Genomic DNA, 17,941 nt, shown 5'->3' with positions numbered 1-17,941 from the left:
ATGGGAACTCATTTTCCCATCCTGTCCTGGCAAGTTCTTTTCCTGTCCCTACCCCATTCCTGCAAGCTTTGTCCTCATCTGCACAAACCTCAAACGCTTTAAAATCATAAGTGTTCAAGGTTTGTGCTGTTAAGGCTGAACTTATGGGAATGGGGCAGGGACAGTGACAAAAATTGCGGGGATGGGGAAATTGAGTTCCTGTAGGGACAGGAAAAAATTTGTCCCCTGTGTCATTCTCAACCTACAACCTCGGGGTGCCAAGGCTGTAGCTCTAACCACTATACTGTATGGAGTAGTCTTCTTGTTTTTTTGGAAGACCATTTATCTTTCCCTACTCCTTTTTGATTGATATGCCATACTCTGTCTATCTAGGCTAAAAACATACTTTTTTGAGTCTGCTTTTAACTCTTATTGTCCTGTTAATACCCATGCTGCTCTAAGCATTTCCATAATTAAGTTCCTAGTCTCTTATTTGTCCTGTTTTGTCTTGAATAGCTCTGTCAGTTAGGGAATTAGAAAAGGTACAGAGAAGGGCAATGAAAATGATAAAAGGTTTGGGATGACATCCCTATGAGAAAAGGCTAAAGCAGCTAGGGCTCTTCAGCTTGAGAAGAGACGGCTCAGGGGTGATAGAGATCTATAAAATACTGATTGGAGTGGAAAGGGTAGATGTGAATTGCTTTTTCACTCTTCCAAAAATACTAGGACTAGGGGGCATGCGTTGAAGCTACTAAGTAGTAGATTTAAACCGAACCGGAGAAATAAGTTTAGGGGGTTTAAAAAAGACTTGGATAAGTTCCTAAGAGAGAAGTCCATAGGCTATTATTGAGATGGCTTGGATAAATCCACCGCTTATTCCTAGGATAAGCAGCATAAAATCTGTTTTACTACTTGGAATCTATGTAGGTACTTGGGACCTGGGTTGGCCACTGTTGGAAACAGGATACTGGGCTTGATGGCAGTTCTTATGTTTATATGCATGCGATTAAAACCTCCCGAGAAATATATAGTAGCAGCAGTTCTGAACTTTTACTCCACAATCATTCTGATCTCCAGTGAGAATTATAAAACTGTATTGCACATTAAATGAGGCAATGACTATTAGAAGATGAAATGCATCATGTTCAAATAGACACTAGTTGAATCAAAATTGGAACAGAGGCATTCCATTAGAGGAGTATTTGCCATGGTGCTTTAGCATGTCCTCCAAGAAAATAGAAAGATGGACCATTGGTCTGACCTGTATGACATCATTCCTTCCTCCTCTTCTCATTCATTGCTCAAGTTTTAGAGAGAGACTGCCACCTTTCTATTTTCGTGGAGGACATGCTAAAGCACCATGACAAATACTCCTCTAATGGAAAGCCTCTGTTCCAATTTTGATTTAATTAGTGTCTATTTGAACATGATGCATTTCATCTTCTAATAGTTATTGCTTCGTTTATACAGTTTATTTAATATGATGGTTTATAATTCTCATGTTAAAAATTTTGCCATCAACCTGTATGTATTCCATGATGATTACCTGTGAGACTATATCCAGTATGTATAACTATGGTCAGCTGAATAAATTTTAAGTTATTGTAAGTGCATTTTTCCATTTTGTTATTTGTTTGCGCTGCAGGAGAACACCACTTTCTAATAATAAAACTTTTATTCCTGCTGGATCCAGTGATCACAGTAGGTTACAACCAGTCACGTACATAATAAAATATAATATAAAAACAACAAAGCAGCCAGAATCAAACAAATAAAAACAAATCCTCCACATTCTAAAACAAAAAACCAGAGTGGTTATCTAACCAGTGTCTTTTATGATATTATTTTACATCATTTTAAGAGCTGACTAGGCATTCATTTCCAGAATTCTGCAGTGCTGATAAAAAGTAATCAATTGCAAGTTTAAAGATGGCATGTTCAACAGTATTGGGCCAGCAATAGAAAATATCCATTCTGGGATCTCGCAAAATCATACCTATTTGGTTAGGTATAGTTAATAAATATTGATTTATTGATCAATGGTCAATGTACTCGTCAATACACTGTTAAAGTGAAGCTATAAATTCAGGAGCTTCATTAACTAAGTGCTTTATGCCTTAAGAACAAGATATTAATCTTAATGTGATACATAATAGGTAACCGTGCAAAGCTTGGAACAATGGGGATTCAGGGTTAAAGTGACTTCCTCCCATTAGCTCTAAATGCCACATCTAGAGAGTTATTAGTAAAGATCTTAATAAAACAGCAGGTTATCCCAAATATAACAGTACAGAAACCAAAGAGGGAGATGACCAAAGCATGAAATACTCCTACATAAAGTTTTAAAGTTCAGATAATGTTTTAATGGATGTAACATCAAAAGCTTTTGAAACACATTTTAACTTTCATGGCAATTTGGTCCTTCAAAGATAACCACAAATCTACCATATCTCCAAAATTTTGTAGTGCCTTTGCAACATTTATACAATGGTCATTATTAAAGACTGTTTCTTTTCAGAGGTGATAAAACATAATTTCAGATTTTTTTTTTTCCTATTTAACACAACTTAGATATAATTTTTTTCCAATTCTTTAATCATTTTTCATCTTACATCAAGTATACAATATTACATCAATTGAATCATACACATCACTTGAAATTCATTCTATTATCATCCTAAATATATAAATTATCTCCCTCCCCCACCCACCCTTCTCACAAATATTGTAATCAAAAAAATCATACATGTTATATTCATAAATATTGATTAAACCTGTATTATAACTATATACCACCCCCCTTCCCATAATTATAATTATACTTTCAGTAATGATTAGACGCCTTTTTACACTGAAATACAACTTAGATATTAATTTGGCTTTATTTGGATTTATTAACCACTTTATGAAGAAGTACTGCTTGAGATAAAACTTAGATTTGTTAACAGCATAACAGTAGTAAATGGCCAAATATATACATAAAATCAATGAGATAAAATTGGAGATGGTAATTTGAATCTTTGTGATAAGACTAACTCATTCAAGCACATTCAAACTTACCTAGTGTCTTAAACACGGCAAAAACTCTGGATAAGAAGAGACAACCCGTCCATCTCTTGGGAATCTACTAGCCCGATGCCAAAGACAAGGTACATAGCTTAGGGGTGATCATTGATGGCGACCTTTCGCTCTCTGACCATATCTCCCAGGTAGTATCCACCTCGTTCTGCTACCTCCAGACGATACTTCTCAGAGCTTGACTCTCCCGGATGGACTATTGCAATGTGCTCCCAACTGGGCTCACTACAAAAAAACACCTATCGACTACAAGTACAAAACACCGCTATTCAACTCCTGAAAAATCTTCACATATGAGACCTGATCACCCTGGCGCTATACGCTGCCCACTGGCTGCCGATTGACAAATGATGTATGTTCAAAGACCTAGTAGTGGCCTACAAACTTTTCCATGACATGGCACTGGCCTATATGGCCAACAAACTGTTACCCTACGCCCCCAAATTGACCGCTCCACTCGCAAGAAAAAAACCCTATTATGTATGCCCTTGGGACGCACCCTCCTCCTTCCGCTTTTTTTATTGCTGACCATGGTGGTATTAGCTCTGATCCTCATATGAATTCTATGAGTGTCTGCGTTTTTACCGCCACAACCGGCGATAAAAGCCTTGAGACTGCCCGTTATGTATTTATATATTTATTTATTCAATTTTCTATTCCATTCTCCCAAAGGAGCTCAGAACGGTTTACATGAATTTATTCCCTGTCTGTCCTGGTGGGCTCACAATCTATCTAATGTACCTGGGGTGGAGTGGGGGTTAAATGATTTGCCTAGGGTCACAAGGAGCAGTGTGGGTTTGAACTCGCAACTTCAGGGTGCTGAGGCTGTGGCTTTAACCACTGCGCCACATTTTCTCCAGTGCATTAGATGAAGTCACCTACTTGTGTGCTTTATCAATCCAGCTGTCCGTGGGAAAACACCTGTTACAGGTAAGCAACATTACTTTTAACAATTGAATGTTTTGGTAAAAAAAAAAAAAGGATGAGAGGTTTTTTTGTTGTTTTGTTTAGATTTTTTTCTCTCCATATTTCCCGCATAAGCTCTGAAACGCGTTGCCAGAGGATGTGGTAAGAGCGGATAGTGTAGCTGGTTTTAAGAAAGGTTTGGACAAGTTCCTGGAGGAAAAGTCCATAGTCTGCTATTGAGGAAGACATGTTGGAAGCCACTGCTTGCCCTGTATCAGTAGCATGGAATATTGCTACACCTTGGATTTTGGCCAGGTACTAGTGACCTGGATTGGCCACCGTGAGAACGGGCTACTGGGCTTAATGGACCATTGGTCTGACCCAGTGAGGCTATTCTTATCCCAGTGAGGCTATTCTTATCCCAGACAGCATTATTCATTAAGTTCAGAGAATCTTTCCTGACCCAGGGGCTGTTAACTGTGTGGTAAAATCACACACTAAGGCCATTTTACTGCTGGAGTAAAATGGCCAACTTAATTTTTCTATTTAATGGCCTTACACTAATTTTCCCATTAGTGCCGGTTTAGTATGCGAGTCCCTACTGCCTACAAAGTAGGCAGGACCTCACATGCGAATCAGTTAGCATTCTCAGAGACACGGAGGCAAAAACAAGGGGCCGAAGCCCCCAAAATATCGCCTCACCACCCAATCATTGCATATATTTCAGTAGTATAAGTATACTTTTCTTCACTGCCCACGGCGTGAAGAATTGGTGGAGGAGTTAGCTTTTTAGAAACGTCTGCTGACATTTTTGAGCCAACATCACCCTGTGAATTTTTGAATTCAAAATCCGATTCCCTGACGCATAATCGAAACGGGCCACGTCGGAACCCCTTACTAAGATAAATCTTTTGTATAAAAGTTCATAGAGGCATAAGAACAGTTTTTGACTGCTGTGGGCTGCGAAGAAAAGTATACTTATACTACTGAAATATATGCAATGATTAGGTGATGAAGTGATAATCTTGGGGCTTCGGCCCCTTGTTTTTGCCTCAGTGTCTCTGAGCATATTTTTTCAAGTTCAAGAAGATTGTGAAAAGTGTATAAGGAGAGAGTTTAATAGTTTGAGTGAGTGATTTTTTTTGTTTTCCTTTATATATTCCCTTTAATCACTCTATTGAGATAGAGTAGCAAGATTTTTCCCCATCATTTTGTTTTTGACTTAATCAGTTAGCATGCAGCAATCCCCATGTACTAACTGATTAACACAAAACACATCCATTCTCTGCCCAAATACAAAAAAAAATAAAAAAAAATTAATAAATATATATATATATATATATATATATATTTTTTATCTTGAATGTAACATATGCATACCCCCAAATTACCACGGGATGCCTCCAATCACACTTCGGTAAGCCCTTTTTTTTTTTGCTATGGTAAGCACACTTTGATGCTTTCTGCAGCTTTGTAAAAGGGTCCCTTGAATTGTAGATAAGTCTCCAACTCAAACCCTTTGCAGGGCCACATTTTGGATTTGTAGGTACTTGGAGGGCCTCAGAAAAAATAGTTAATGTCTTATTAAAGAAATTACAATTTTGCATGCTAAAACTCTCTTTATAGTTTATAAATCTTTTCTTTTGGCTAAGTCTTAATAATAATATTGTAATTTATAGCTAAAGAGACATATGATCAAGAAACGGTTTTATTTTACTTTTGTGATTATGATAAACATACCGAGGGCCTCAAAATAGTACCTGGCCGCAAGTTTGAGACCACTGGTCTAAATCATGTTAAAATAAATAAAAAGGTATCATCTTGGCTGTATACCTTCAAATGCCACTCATTAGTTGTGACCATAATCCTTTTTTCCCAGAGCAGAACATGCCATCACCAACACCCTCCTCCATGGGTGTTTGTGGTGGGTGGTCAAAAGCACTAGTTCTCTAAATATGGGGAATCTAAACCCAAATCCTCTGTAGCATGCAGTACAGCAGCCTGAGCTATGGATACAGCGCATTAGCTTTATAAAACCAAAATGGAATTTCATCTCATTTAAGAGTTTGACATTTTCTACCATGTACTCCCAGAGAGCAAATTGATTCTAGCTTAATTTCCAGGTGCCCAAAAGACTTTTCTTTGGCCTCCATAGCACACTTTGTTTTATTACCTCTAGATTTAATATTCCCAAATGGGCTCAGTGTTAAACAGAATAGTTCACTAGGGCCTTCTAGTAACAGTGTAAACTGTTGTGCAATGTGTTTAATGCTGCACTTCTAGCTAAATGCATTTCCATATGGAACTGTAAAAACCACTTTGTACTTGTAAGCATTGCATTGCCTTTAGTTTTGAAATTAAAATGAGTGATTAACTTCCTGTCTAAATATTCTCTTTTAAAGTTTTCCCAGTTGCTAGTTTTAGAAACATTTTACCTTTTTAGAATATTATATAACGTAAAGCTGCTGGTCCCCATCACAATTGTTTGCCTAGTTAAAGAGCAATTTCAGAAGCCATTATGTATATCAAATTGTAAAGGTATTTGAAAAGTATATTTTAGAATTTTTTTTAAATCTTGCATGAGTTGACTACTACAAAAACCTAGGTCTGCTATCTGAATGTTGACTTTATTTCTTTGAGATTCATCTTTAATCATTGGTATGACATGTTTAAACTTACATAATTTTTATAGTTTCTGGTGTACTATGCATTTTACCTAATGGCATATAAATTTTAAGAAGCATTTTGTAGGTGATTTCTCTTTATAGGACTACTGCAGTACCTATATGATTAGCTTTCAAGAGCTGTGCTCCTTTCTTCAGGATGGTGAAGAAACAGCATAGTTGTACTGGTTTAATTACAGAGTGAGCTAGGCTTTAGCTTGTCTGCATGTGCCCTTATAGTGTTATTGAATATCTGAAGTACTGCATGGCCAAAGCAGCCATTATTAAAACTAATTGGGGATTTGTACTGCTTTGTATTAGTGCAGAAATTGTAGCCAGTTCTTGTTTTAAAGAACACTGACTATCTGCAGCAAAGAGAAAATCAAAGTAGATGCTACATGTAAAATGACTCTTAACAGCAAGTTGCAATCTGTTGAGTTGAATATTTTTAGAAATGAAACAGGGTCAATACTATTGCAGTTGCTACATAGACATAAGCCCCTGGATTCTATGGTGCTCAAAATTGTCAATTTAAGTTATTAATGAGCCAATTAGTGTCAGTAATTGGGTGCTAACAATTTAGATTTACGTGCACATCTTGCCAACCGCTCTTCTATAAAAATGTGTGCATAAATCTTTTAGAATGAAACTGAAAAGGGGCTTGGCCATGGGAGAAACATGAGCGAGACGGGTCATTCACTGAAGATGTGCATACTATTAGAGAGTTCAGGGGATCCACGCCTAATTTGCACAGGGATTTTAGCTGGTGTAAATCCTCCTGCCCAGAGAAGAGCGCTGGTTTACAAAATAGCACTTAGTGCCATGATCCGTGCCCAACTCAGAGCACTGTCAATAGAATAGTGCTCAGGGGCTCAATTTTTTCAGCACCCAAATTTGGGCACTATTTATAGAATCTACTCCCAAAACTTTAGGTCCTGATTCTGCAAACGCGAGTCCCTATGGTAGGCAGTGGTAGGTGTCCTACCGTTATCTCTTAGCCAATCGGGACGCATGTTGAAAAAAGAAAAAAAAGGGGGAAGGACGTCTACATTGTAGGCATGTCACACATCTATGGAGACATGTAGGGATGCTTAAGCACACCCTTGGTAGGGCGTAGTTTTGCCCGGAAATGGCCTTTGGTATGCTTAAGCATCCCTATGCATCTCTGTAGGTGCAAGACAGATGCCTTAAATATAGGCCTTCAAAATGCTGGCCTACATTTAAGGCTTCTGTTCAGTGAAGCAGACACAATTCTCTTTAGGATGCCAATGTATGATTGACACACGACTGGTGTCCTAAAGAGAATCAGGCCCTTAGTGGATCAATCCAATTGTTTGGTTTTATTGTAAAGAAAATGTGTACAGTTGTACTGATATAGTCATGTGAATGTTTTAACATTTTGCTTTTAAATTTATTTATTTTTGTTTTAATATATTTTAGGGGCTGCTTTCTTACCTCATCACTCATAGGCACCCTTGCACTAAGCCTTACAATACCTCTGTCCATAATAGCTGATATGTGCATGCAGAAGGTAATGTAACATTTTTATTTAATATAATTATATATAATGCACTTATCTGTCAGATGTCTCTGTCACGTGGCAGTGCACTCTAGTAGTAATGATTGGTTGCGTAATCTTTTTGGATGGAGCTATAGGGGTCAAGCTTTGGAGGAAGGGACTTAGCCTCCAGGAAAGATGCATGGGTATCGGCTGTCTTACAAAATATTTTGACTATCTTGCTGAAGTGACAATTCTACCTAATTTGACTTTAATAACCCAGTTTTCAGTTGCTTTAAATTTGTTGAGTTTTCTTTTTTCCACAAAATATATTTCTCGTTGATCCTTCTCACTTCTGAATATTCAAGTTGGCAGTATGCATTTTGGGTTTGATTTACATGAATTCCTTTTTGGCCTCTGAGAAAAAAAAAAAATCAAACAAAATGGCAACTGTCTTCAATCAGGTATTCAGAAGGTATTTGTCAGAAATATAAAAGGTTAGTCATGTCTTGAAAAAATTTAGTCCAAAAGTGTAAAAAAAAGGGTGGAGGAGGAAATATTTTATTTATTTATTTATATGCTGCATATCCTACAGTTCTCTGTGGATTACAAATTATTCACGTACTCAAGCATTTTTCCTCTCAGTCCCAGCTGGCTCGCACTCTATCTAATGTACATGGTGCACTGGGGGATTAAGTGACTTGCCCAGGATCACAGGAGCAGTGCAGGATTTGAACCCACAACCCCAGGGTGCTGGGGCTGTAGCTTTAACCACTGTACCACACACTCCCACATAATATAATAATGTATCTATTAATAATGAAAACTTCCTATTCCTATTATTAACAAACATACCTCCACTTTTACAAAACTGCAATAGGCTTTTTTATTGCCAGCCATGGTGGCATTAGCTCCGATCCTCATAGAAATTCTATGAGCGTCTGAGTTTTTACCGCCACGACTGGTGATAAAAAAGCCTAACGTGGCTTTGTAAAAGGGGGGGATAATAATAATTATGATAGTGAAAAAATGGATCTTACAGACAGGGCATTGAGCATAAATACCTGCAGTGTCGAGTTCCTCAATGTCAATCATTGGATACCATTATAAGCTGCAGTGTGAATGATAGTTAACTTGACTTGTGAAAAAGTTCCCCTTTTCAGTAAATATAAAACAAATATAGACTGTCACTCCACACTGATGAGCAAAACCAAATCTGCACTTACCTGTTCACCTCCCTGCAGCTGGAGTCACTTCTGCCTTCTCACACAGGCAATAAACTTGCAGTCTTCAAACAGTCTAAACTAAACTAAACCTTAAGTTTATATACCGCATCCTCTCCATAATTATAGAGCTCGGCACAGTTTACAAAAGCTTAATATAAGGAAGGAACAGCATAATGGGGTTGGAGGTAGAGTATAGGGGGGGAAGAGAGCCTTATATTTTTGTGAATAGCCTAGTTTTTAGATGCTTTCGGAATAGTTGGAAGGAGCCCAGATTCCGTAGTGGGGCAGAAAGGTTATGCCAAAGCCCTATGATTCTGAAGAAGGGAGATTTCCCTAATCTTCCCACACAGAGGATACCTTTTAGCGAGGGGAAGGATAGTTTAGATTTTTGGGTGGACCTGGTGGTATCGGGAAACAGTCTGTAGCGCTATATATCTGACACAGGCTTTTTTTGGTTGTTGTTTTTTTAATGAAAGTTAACTGCTCCCTCCCATCCCTGTTTTTTCCTAGCACCTCCTCTTACCTCTCCAAGCATGCCGGCAGTCCCTGCTCCTCTGCTTCTCCTTCTCCCTTCCCCTCATGGCCCTAAACTCATTCACTGCAGTGAAAGCAGACTGTTTTTCACAAGCAGATCTTCCTGTTTCCTGACACTATAGAGAGAGGCTTCTGGTTGAGTGAAAAGCAGCCTACTTTCACTATAGCAATTGAGTTCAAGGGCATGAGAGGTAGAGAGAAGGGGCTGCTGGTGTAGGGAGAGAGAAGAGGAGGTACACAGAGAAAAAGATGTGGATGGGAGCCCTCAGATCCTTTAGAGACTCAGAGGCACAGAAAGCTCAAGAAATGAGACATAAATCCCTCCTAGAGCCCTCTACTGGTGATTTTGGCGAAAGTGTGTGGATGCCACTTTTACAGGAAGGTCCCCTGAGGGAGTCCTAAATAGGTCCTCCAGGGACTCAGATCAGGTTTTCACTAATTTGTATGAGACCTATGTACAGTACAAATAGTCTCCAGGCCCAGCTGAGGTTGTGCCGGTTAGCAGGAGAGTTTATCTCTACAGAATCTGGCTCCTTTTCAAGAAAAGGGATGATGGGAGCCTGAAGTCTAGTCAGAGAAGGACTGGGATAATTGGGGATCCATACTTTTTCTCTCCAGAAGTGCCTTCTCTAGACCAGGGAGAGGATCCAACATTGTGCAGACTTTTTAAGCCATCCGACTTAAATGAAATCATTGCAGTCTCTCTGTGGGAACTGGATTTAGAGGTTCCACAAACTGCCTCAACACAGTTCTCATTGCTGAGCAGCTCCAAGACCCAGTCCACAATTTCCCTTTGCATCCTGAGATCACTATGATGCTCACTGAGAAACACCAGAGGGGTATATCAAGTCATATCCCTTTTTCCTTTTCAAGAAAAATCATCTGGTTCATCTAGTTTGCCTATAATTGTACTTGCTTTTTAAAAACATATTTGGGCTGTCCTGTTACTTGTATTAATTTAGATAACATTATAAAGTCATGGATGACTAAAATAGTGAAGGAAGCGATAGGCAATAAGAAAAATTCATTCAGGGAATGGAAAAAGGACAAAACTGAAGGGAACCAGAAGGAGCACAGGAAGTATCAAAAAGAATGTCACCGTGTGGTTCGAAAAGCCAAAAGAGAGTATGAAGAGAGGCTAGCCAGGGAGGCACGAAATTTCAAACCGTTCTTCAGATATGTTAAAGGGAAACAGCCAGCTAGGGAGGAGGTAGGACCGCTGGACGAAGGAGACAGGAAGGGAGCGGTGAAGGAGGAGAAAGAAGTCGCAGAAAGACTCAACATGTTCTTCTCGTCTGTATTTACAAACGAAGACACAACCAACATACCGGAACCTGAACAAATATTCAATGGAAATCAAGCAGAAAAATTAACATCCATGGAAGTGAGCCTTGATGATGTACACAGGCAGATAGAAAAACTTAAAACTGACAAATCCCCGGGTCCGGACGGAATCCATCCCAGGGTTCTGAAGGAATTAAAGGAGGAGATAGCGGAACTACTGCAGCAAATTTGCAACCTATCCTTGAAAACAGGCATGATCCCGGAGGATTGGAAGATAGCCAATGTCACGCCCATCTTTAAAAAGGGATCAAGAGGTGACCCGGGAAACTACAGACCAGTGAGTTTGACTTCGGTTCCGGGGAAACTGACGGAAGCACTGATTAAAAAACACATCGATGAACATCTGGAAAGAAACGAACTTTTGAAAACAACCCAACATGGTTTCTGCAGGGGGAGATCGTGCCTAACGAACTTATTGCACTTCTTCGAAGGAATTAACAAACGGATGGACAGAGGAGACCCCATAGACATCATATACCTTGATTTCCAAAAAGCCTTTGACAAGGTGCCTCACGAACGTCTACTCCGGAAACTGAAGAACCATGGAGTGGACGGAGACGTACATAGATGGATCAGAAACTGGTTGGCGGGTAGGAAACAGAGGGTAGGGGTGAAGGGCCACTACTCGGACTGGATGGGGGTCACGAGTGGTGTTCCGCAGGGCTCAGTGCTCGGGCCGCTGCTATTTAATATATTCATAAATGATCTAGAAACAGGCACGAAGTGTGAGATAATAAAATTTGCGGACGATACAAAACTATTTAGTGGAGCTGGGACTAAAGAGGAATGCGAAGAATTGCAAAGGGACTTGAACAAATTGGGGGAATGGGCGGCGAGATGGCAGATGAAGTTCAACGTTGAGAAATGTAAAGTATTGCATGTTGGAAACAGAAACCCGAGGTACAACTATACGATGGGAGGGATATTATTGAATGAGAGCAACCAAGAAAGGGACTTGGGGGTAATGGTGGACATGACAATGAAGCCGACGGCACAGTGCGCAACAGCCGCTAAGAAAGCAAATAGAATGCTAGGCATAATCAAGAAGGGTATTACAACAAGGACAAAAGAAGTTATCCTGCCATTGTATCGGGCGATGGTGCGCCCGCATCTGGAATACTGCGTCCAATATTGGTCTCCGTACCTTAGGAAGGATATGGCGTTACTCGAGAGGGTTCAGAGGAGAGCGACACGCTTGATAAAAGGGATGGAAAACCTCTCATACGCTGAGAGATTGGAGAAACTGGGTCTCTTTTCCCTGGAGAAGAGGAGACTTAGAGGGGATATGATAGAGACTTATAAGATCTTGAAGGGCATAGAGAGAGTAGAGAAGGACAGATTCTTCAAACTTTCGAAAAATAAAAGAACAAGAGGACACTTGGAAAAGTTGAAAGGGGACAGATTTAAAACGAATGCTAGGAAGTTCTTCTTTACCCAACGAGTGGTGGACACCTGGAATGCGCTTCCAGAGGGAGTAATAGGGCAGAGTACAGTACAGGGGTTTAAGAAAGGATTGGACAATTTCCTGCTGGAAAAGGGGATAGAGGGGTATAAATAGAGGATTACTGCACAGGTCCTGGACCTGTTGGGCCGCCGCGTGAGCGGACTGCTGGGCATGATGGACCTCAGGTCTGACCCAGCAGAGGCATTGCTTATGTTCTTATGTTCTTATAAATATAAAAAGAGATAAGGATAATTACATCTTGATAGGGTAATTAAACAAGGGACTTTAGCACAGTTAAGTGAAAGCTCTTGAGTGCCTAATAACATATCTGGTATTTCAGATTACAAAAAAGGAGCCAGGTGAAGAAATAATTTATACAAAAGAAATACATTCAATGAAATCTTAAGGCTGACAACTGATATCACTTCTCACTTATTGTCCAACCACATTATTCATCCCTAGTTAAAGCTGAGATGTATAAGCATCATCAGTTGCTCTTTTGTTAAAGATTTGTGCAATTAGTTATTCATAAAAATGAATCACCTTATATTTAATTCATTTGACTGGAGCCCCAGCAGCCATCTACTTCACAGTGCATGTCTATGCAGGATGGGGATACAAGTAGTAGAGGCCATTTTCATTCCTCACAACGTTCCTGCCAGTACTACACAGGTTCCTCTGCTCTTATCATGGATCCAGACAGATTTGATAACTCCTGACGCCAGCAACCCTTGGGGTCTCGCTTCAGCACAACCTCCAAGAAGTCACAATAATGCCAAGTCAGCAGCCGCACCCCCACACATTGGGAGGATGTTGGCATTCTGGAGGGAGTGGGAACAAATTTCCTTGGACCGCTGGGTCTTAGATCTTATTTGAGAGGGTCACAAGATCAAATTATATCGCCCTCCTTCAAAACTCTTTATTGACTTGATAGCCAGAGAAAAAGGCCAGGTCTGAGCGAAGAATCGCGCTCTGGCAGATACTCCATATACTTCATAGTGCCCAAGAAAGGCACAGAAGACTGGAGACCAATCCTGGAACTCATGAAGGCAGCACTGAGAATACTGCGCTTCTACATGGAGACAGTTTGGTCAGTCGTTGCAGTGGTGGCACTGCGGGAATTCTTAGCCTCCCTAGATCTGACAGAGGCGTACCTTCATATTCTCGTTTTCCTCTTTCCCACATGCATCACTTTGCACTTGCTCACATTAAACGTCATCTGCAATTTTGACTTCCAGTCTCACAAGATCCTCTTGCAATTTTTCACAATCCTCTTGCAATTTAACAACTTTGAACAACTTTGTGTCATCAGCAAATTAAATTCTCACCAGTTATTCCCATCTCTAGATCGTTGATAAATATGTTAAAAAGCAGCAGTCCCAGCACAGACCCCTGGGGAACCCCACTTTTTTTTTTTTTTTAGACATGCATGCCGATTGGCTGGTTAGAAAGCGGTAGGACGCCTACCGCCAACTACAATTGTGACGCCTTTTATAGAATTTGCCCATAAAAGTGCAGATTGTGAGCAATGTCTCACAGAAAATCCTGAATATTGTAGGAGGCTTGCTGTGTAAAAATGGACAAAACAATCTTCATGGCTTCTTCCAGCACTTTTCTGTTGGCTTCCAGGGTTAATGTCTTGATTAGATTACTGCATGAGGTGTATTCTCATTGACTTTAAAAAAGTGATCTGCCATATGACAAATGTATGACTTCACATTTTTATCTTGATTAATTTTTAGACCAATTGTCCATTGGATGAATTAACTTTTATTTTATTTTATTTTTTAAATTCTGTATTCATTTTAAAGCATATACAATAAGTGAAATACAGAGTAAATTAATCTTTTTACAATATAGACATCACTTAAAATTTTTCAAATATTCATGCTTATTAATATCCTCCCCTCCCCCACCAAAACTTTTCTAACTATTTTTCCAATCTTATTTACCTCCCACCCCCTCCCCCCTCCCTGGATGTATATATTATCTAATAACAAACCATAACTATAGAGATTCTACAAAGGATGTCAATGGGCCCCAAGTTAATTTAAAGTTTTCATTATTCCCTAATATAGCAGCATTCATTTTCTCAAATTTATATATTAGACATAAACTTGCCCACCAAAATGTAAGTTGAGACGATCCCAGTTTTTCCAGTTTTGTGTAATCAATTGTAAAGCTGTACTGGTCATAATTAAAAAGAGACGTCTTTTATGTTTATCTAGGGGATCTTTGACATGCAAAATAGTACCACAAATTATTATTTTATAGGTTAAGGGAATCTCAGAATTTAAAATATTAATATGTCCCCAAATTGATTTCCAAAAAAATCAGAACTCTAGGGCAGTAAAACAATAGATGGTCTAATGTTCCTATGTTCCTATGTCTAGGTGACAGTGCCAGCATCTATTAGATCTAGAATTATGTAATTTATTCAACCTAACTGGGGTCCAAAAAGAATGATGTAACAAAAAGAACCAAGTTTGTTTCATAGATGCCGACGCCATACACCTCATCCTCCAAGACCAAATACGTGGCCATCAAGATGCAGAAATATACTTTTAGATGAATTGTGTCTTTGGACGAATTGTACTTAGACCAACTGTTAGACCAATAGTATCAAATCCGACCGTGTTGGCTAGAAAAAGAAATTTTTGGTTATAATGTGCACGTAAACCCAATGAAAGACTGTGAAACAGAAAAAAATGACACAAGTTAAACCATTTTTACATTATCTGGTAGTTGCTTGTTATAAACTGATTTCAGCACTCAGTGATTTAACAACTGTGCTATTCTTGTACAGGAAAAGATTGTAAAAATGTTCTGACTAATTATGGATTCTATTCTGTATTACTGGCTACTTATAACATGATCACTTTTCTAAGCAATGCATTATAAGAAAGAAGGTCAATTTAAAAATAAATTGAGGACAATTACGTTTTAAGGGTAAACATAACATTTTTATTACATTCTTTGCACCTTTTGTCAGTCTTCCCAAGAACTGATTTTGCATTGCAGTGAACTAGGATGGAATTCTCCAACATTTATCCCATCATTTTTCCTTCCAATTCTGTCCTGGAAAAATACCTATAGTTTTTAGGATACTGGGTGTTTAGTTCATGCCAGTATATTTCATGCATATTCATTGCAGCTATCCACAACACCAAGCTGGTTAAGTGTTTCTTTAATACTGATTTGGGAAATGCTGATCTATGTACCGTGTTCATAAAACAGTGATCCAAACTTAAGGTGTGATGCAGTTTTTAAAGTGAATACTTATTTTAATATCATTAGTAACTGCCCATAGGACAGAAAGTTGAAATGTAATAACAATTGAATTCTGTTTTGGGATTTACAGGTGCAGTTTTCCTGGATATTTTTTGCAGGAGCCATTCCTGTATTTGTCTCTTTTTTCATTGTGACTCTTCTATGCCATTATAACAACTGGGATCCAGTTATGGTAGGAATCAGAAGGGTTTTTACCTTTATTTGTAGAAAACATCGAATTCAAAGGTAGGTTCATTCTTTTATTGAAATATAAAAGTTGTCCACAATTACTTGCAATTATTTTGATTGCTGAAAGGGTTTTGAGGGTTGGAATATGCTTTTTAGAAGCTGCTTTTAGTTACGGTGCTTGGTATTGTTTACAAGGAATAGCCATTCTTTATCCATAGCATTTGGTGTGCTAATAAGAATTTTGTCTTTCAGTTGACCTTTTTTTGCCTCAAAGTTATGAGGTCAATATTTAAACTGCTGTTAAGCAGGTAGAATAATTGGCAGATATTAACTAGTCATCCATCCTAACAAAAATTTTCAATAGAACCTATCCTGGAAAATTTTCCTCAATCTACCTATCTCAAATGCAGCACTATCGTAGCTGGCTATTACTTGATTTCAACTCTGAACAGCTAAGTCTTTTACAAAACAAAATCTGTGGCTCCAATCCCCTCTTCTGCATTAGCTCTCAAAACCTAAATTCATTCCCTCCTTCCTCCCTATTTGGTTTAAGGTTTTTTTTTTGTGTGTGTGTGTGTGGCAAATGTCCCCTTATTCCTTGTTACCCATTAATCTCCAAAATTGAAGAATCCTTATAGCGTCTACTCTCTGCTAAGTGTGCAGCGTCAACTAAGAAAGAAAATAGAAAGCTAGAAATTATTAAGGGAGGAACATCTGGAACCAGAAAGAGTGTAGCCATAGGCACTGAAACAGATGCCTATACCTGCTGGTTTCACTCAAGAGGGGCTTTGACCACCTTAAGAGGGGGACCGTGCCATGGAACGTGGATGCAGGCCCAAAGGAGAGGGTCCTTCACCTTTGGAACCCCTTCAGAACACTAGAGGAGTATGGAACTCTGTTCTGTTCTGATGGGGTAACAAAAATGAGGAAAGATGATGATCCTGGCACCAAGGGTTGTAAAGGTACCCATAGATTACCATCTTTTCACCACAATGGTTGTAACATTATCTGCTGTGAGAACTGTTTCCTCTGTAGAGGTTTCCCTTAAACCCCACTCTCTCAACCTGTGGTTCAACAAGAGATAGTGACTCTCCAGATCAGGTGAATGGCTTGGGTTGTCCATAGAAGAAGTACTTGCAGAAACTTTCTTGCTTGCCATTAAATAGTAGGTCATCTTGATGTACTGTAGTTAAGGTGCTTAAACCCGTGAAGTTTTTTTTTATAATACTTGAAAGATGCATCAGAATAGTGATTAGTTATGCAAGATATTTCCTTAAGATATTCTTACTGCAATTGTCCATATGGACAAAAACCTACATGATGATCATTTACTAAAGAGGTTTCTGCTAAGCTAACTGATCAGGGTTCAAGTTTGGCTGTGTTATCTAAAGATTCTTTGGCCCATATTCTATAAACGGCACCTTAACACCCCCCTCACACACACACACCTTTTACTAAGCTGTGGTAGAGGTTTCTACTGCAGACCAGAGCACTAAATTCTCCAACACCACTCCAACGCTCATAGAATTCCTATGAGCATTGGAGCAGCTTCGGAGGATTTAGCACCCCAGGCTGCAGTAGAAACCGCTACCGCAGCTTAGTAAAAGAGGCTTGGGCAGTCTTACCAGCACCTAACGTAAGTTAAAAACGCAGTTTTAAAAAATAAAAAAGCATTTTAAAAGAAAAAATATAGGCAACTGCATCGCACACGGAAGTTCTTTTAGGCTAATGCTGGAAGTGGCATTAGGCGTTGTAAAGCGCTTCCGTAGGCATGATTCATGTAAAAGGTAGGCACTGGAAATGTAGGCTT

General features: G+C 39.1%; 1 protein-coding gene across 5 annotated transcripts in view; it reads left to right on the top strand.

Moving 5' to 3' along the window:
• SLC35F5 (solute carrier family 35 member F5) overlaps window positions 1-17,941 on the top strand; it is a 141,935-nt gene that overhangs the window by 104,660 nt on the left and 19,334 nt on the right. For all 5 annotated transcript variants that reach the window (XM_033944446.1, XM_033944448.1, XM_033944445.1 and 2 more), the window contains 2 exons: window positions 8,067-8,157; window positions 16,034-16,188. In XM_033944446.1, coding sequence (XP_033800337.1) covers window positions 8,067-8,157; window positions 16,034-16,188 — 246 coding nt within the window. The remainder of the gene's footprint in view (window positions 1-8,066; window positions 8,158-16,033; window positions 16,189-17,941) is intronic.

This window comes from Geotrypetes seraphini, chromosome 5 (assembly GCF_902459505.1).
Source record: "Geotrypetes seraphini chromosome 5, aGeoSer1.1, whole genome shotgun sequence".
NCBI classification, from domain to species: domain Eukaryota; kingdom Metazoa; phylum Chordata; class Amphibia; order Gymnophiona; family Dermophiidae; genus Geotrypetes; species Geotrypetes seraphini.
This window is presented reverse-complemented; position numbering and strand designations above follow the sequence as displayed.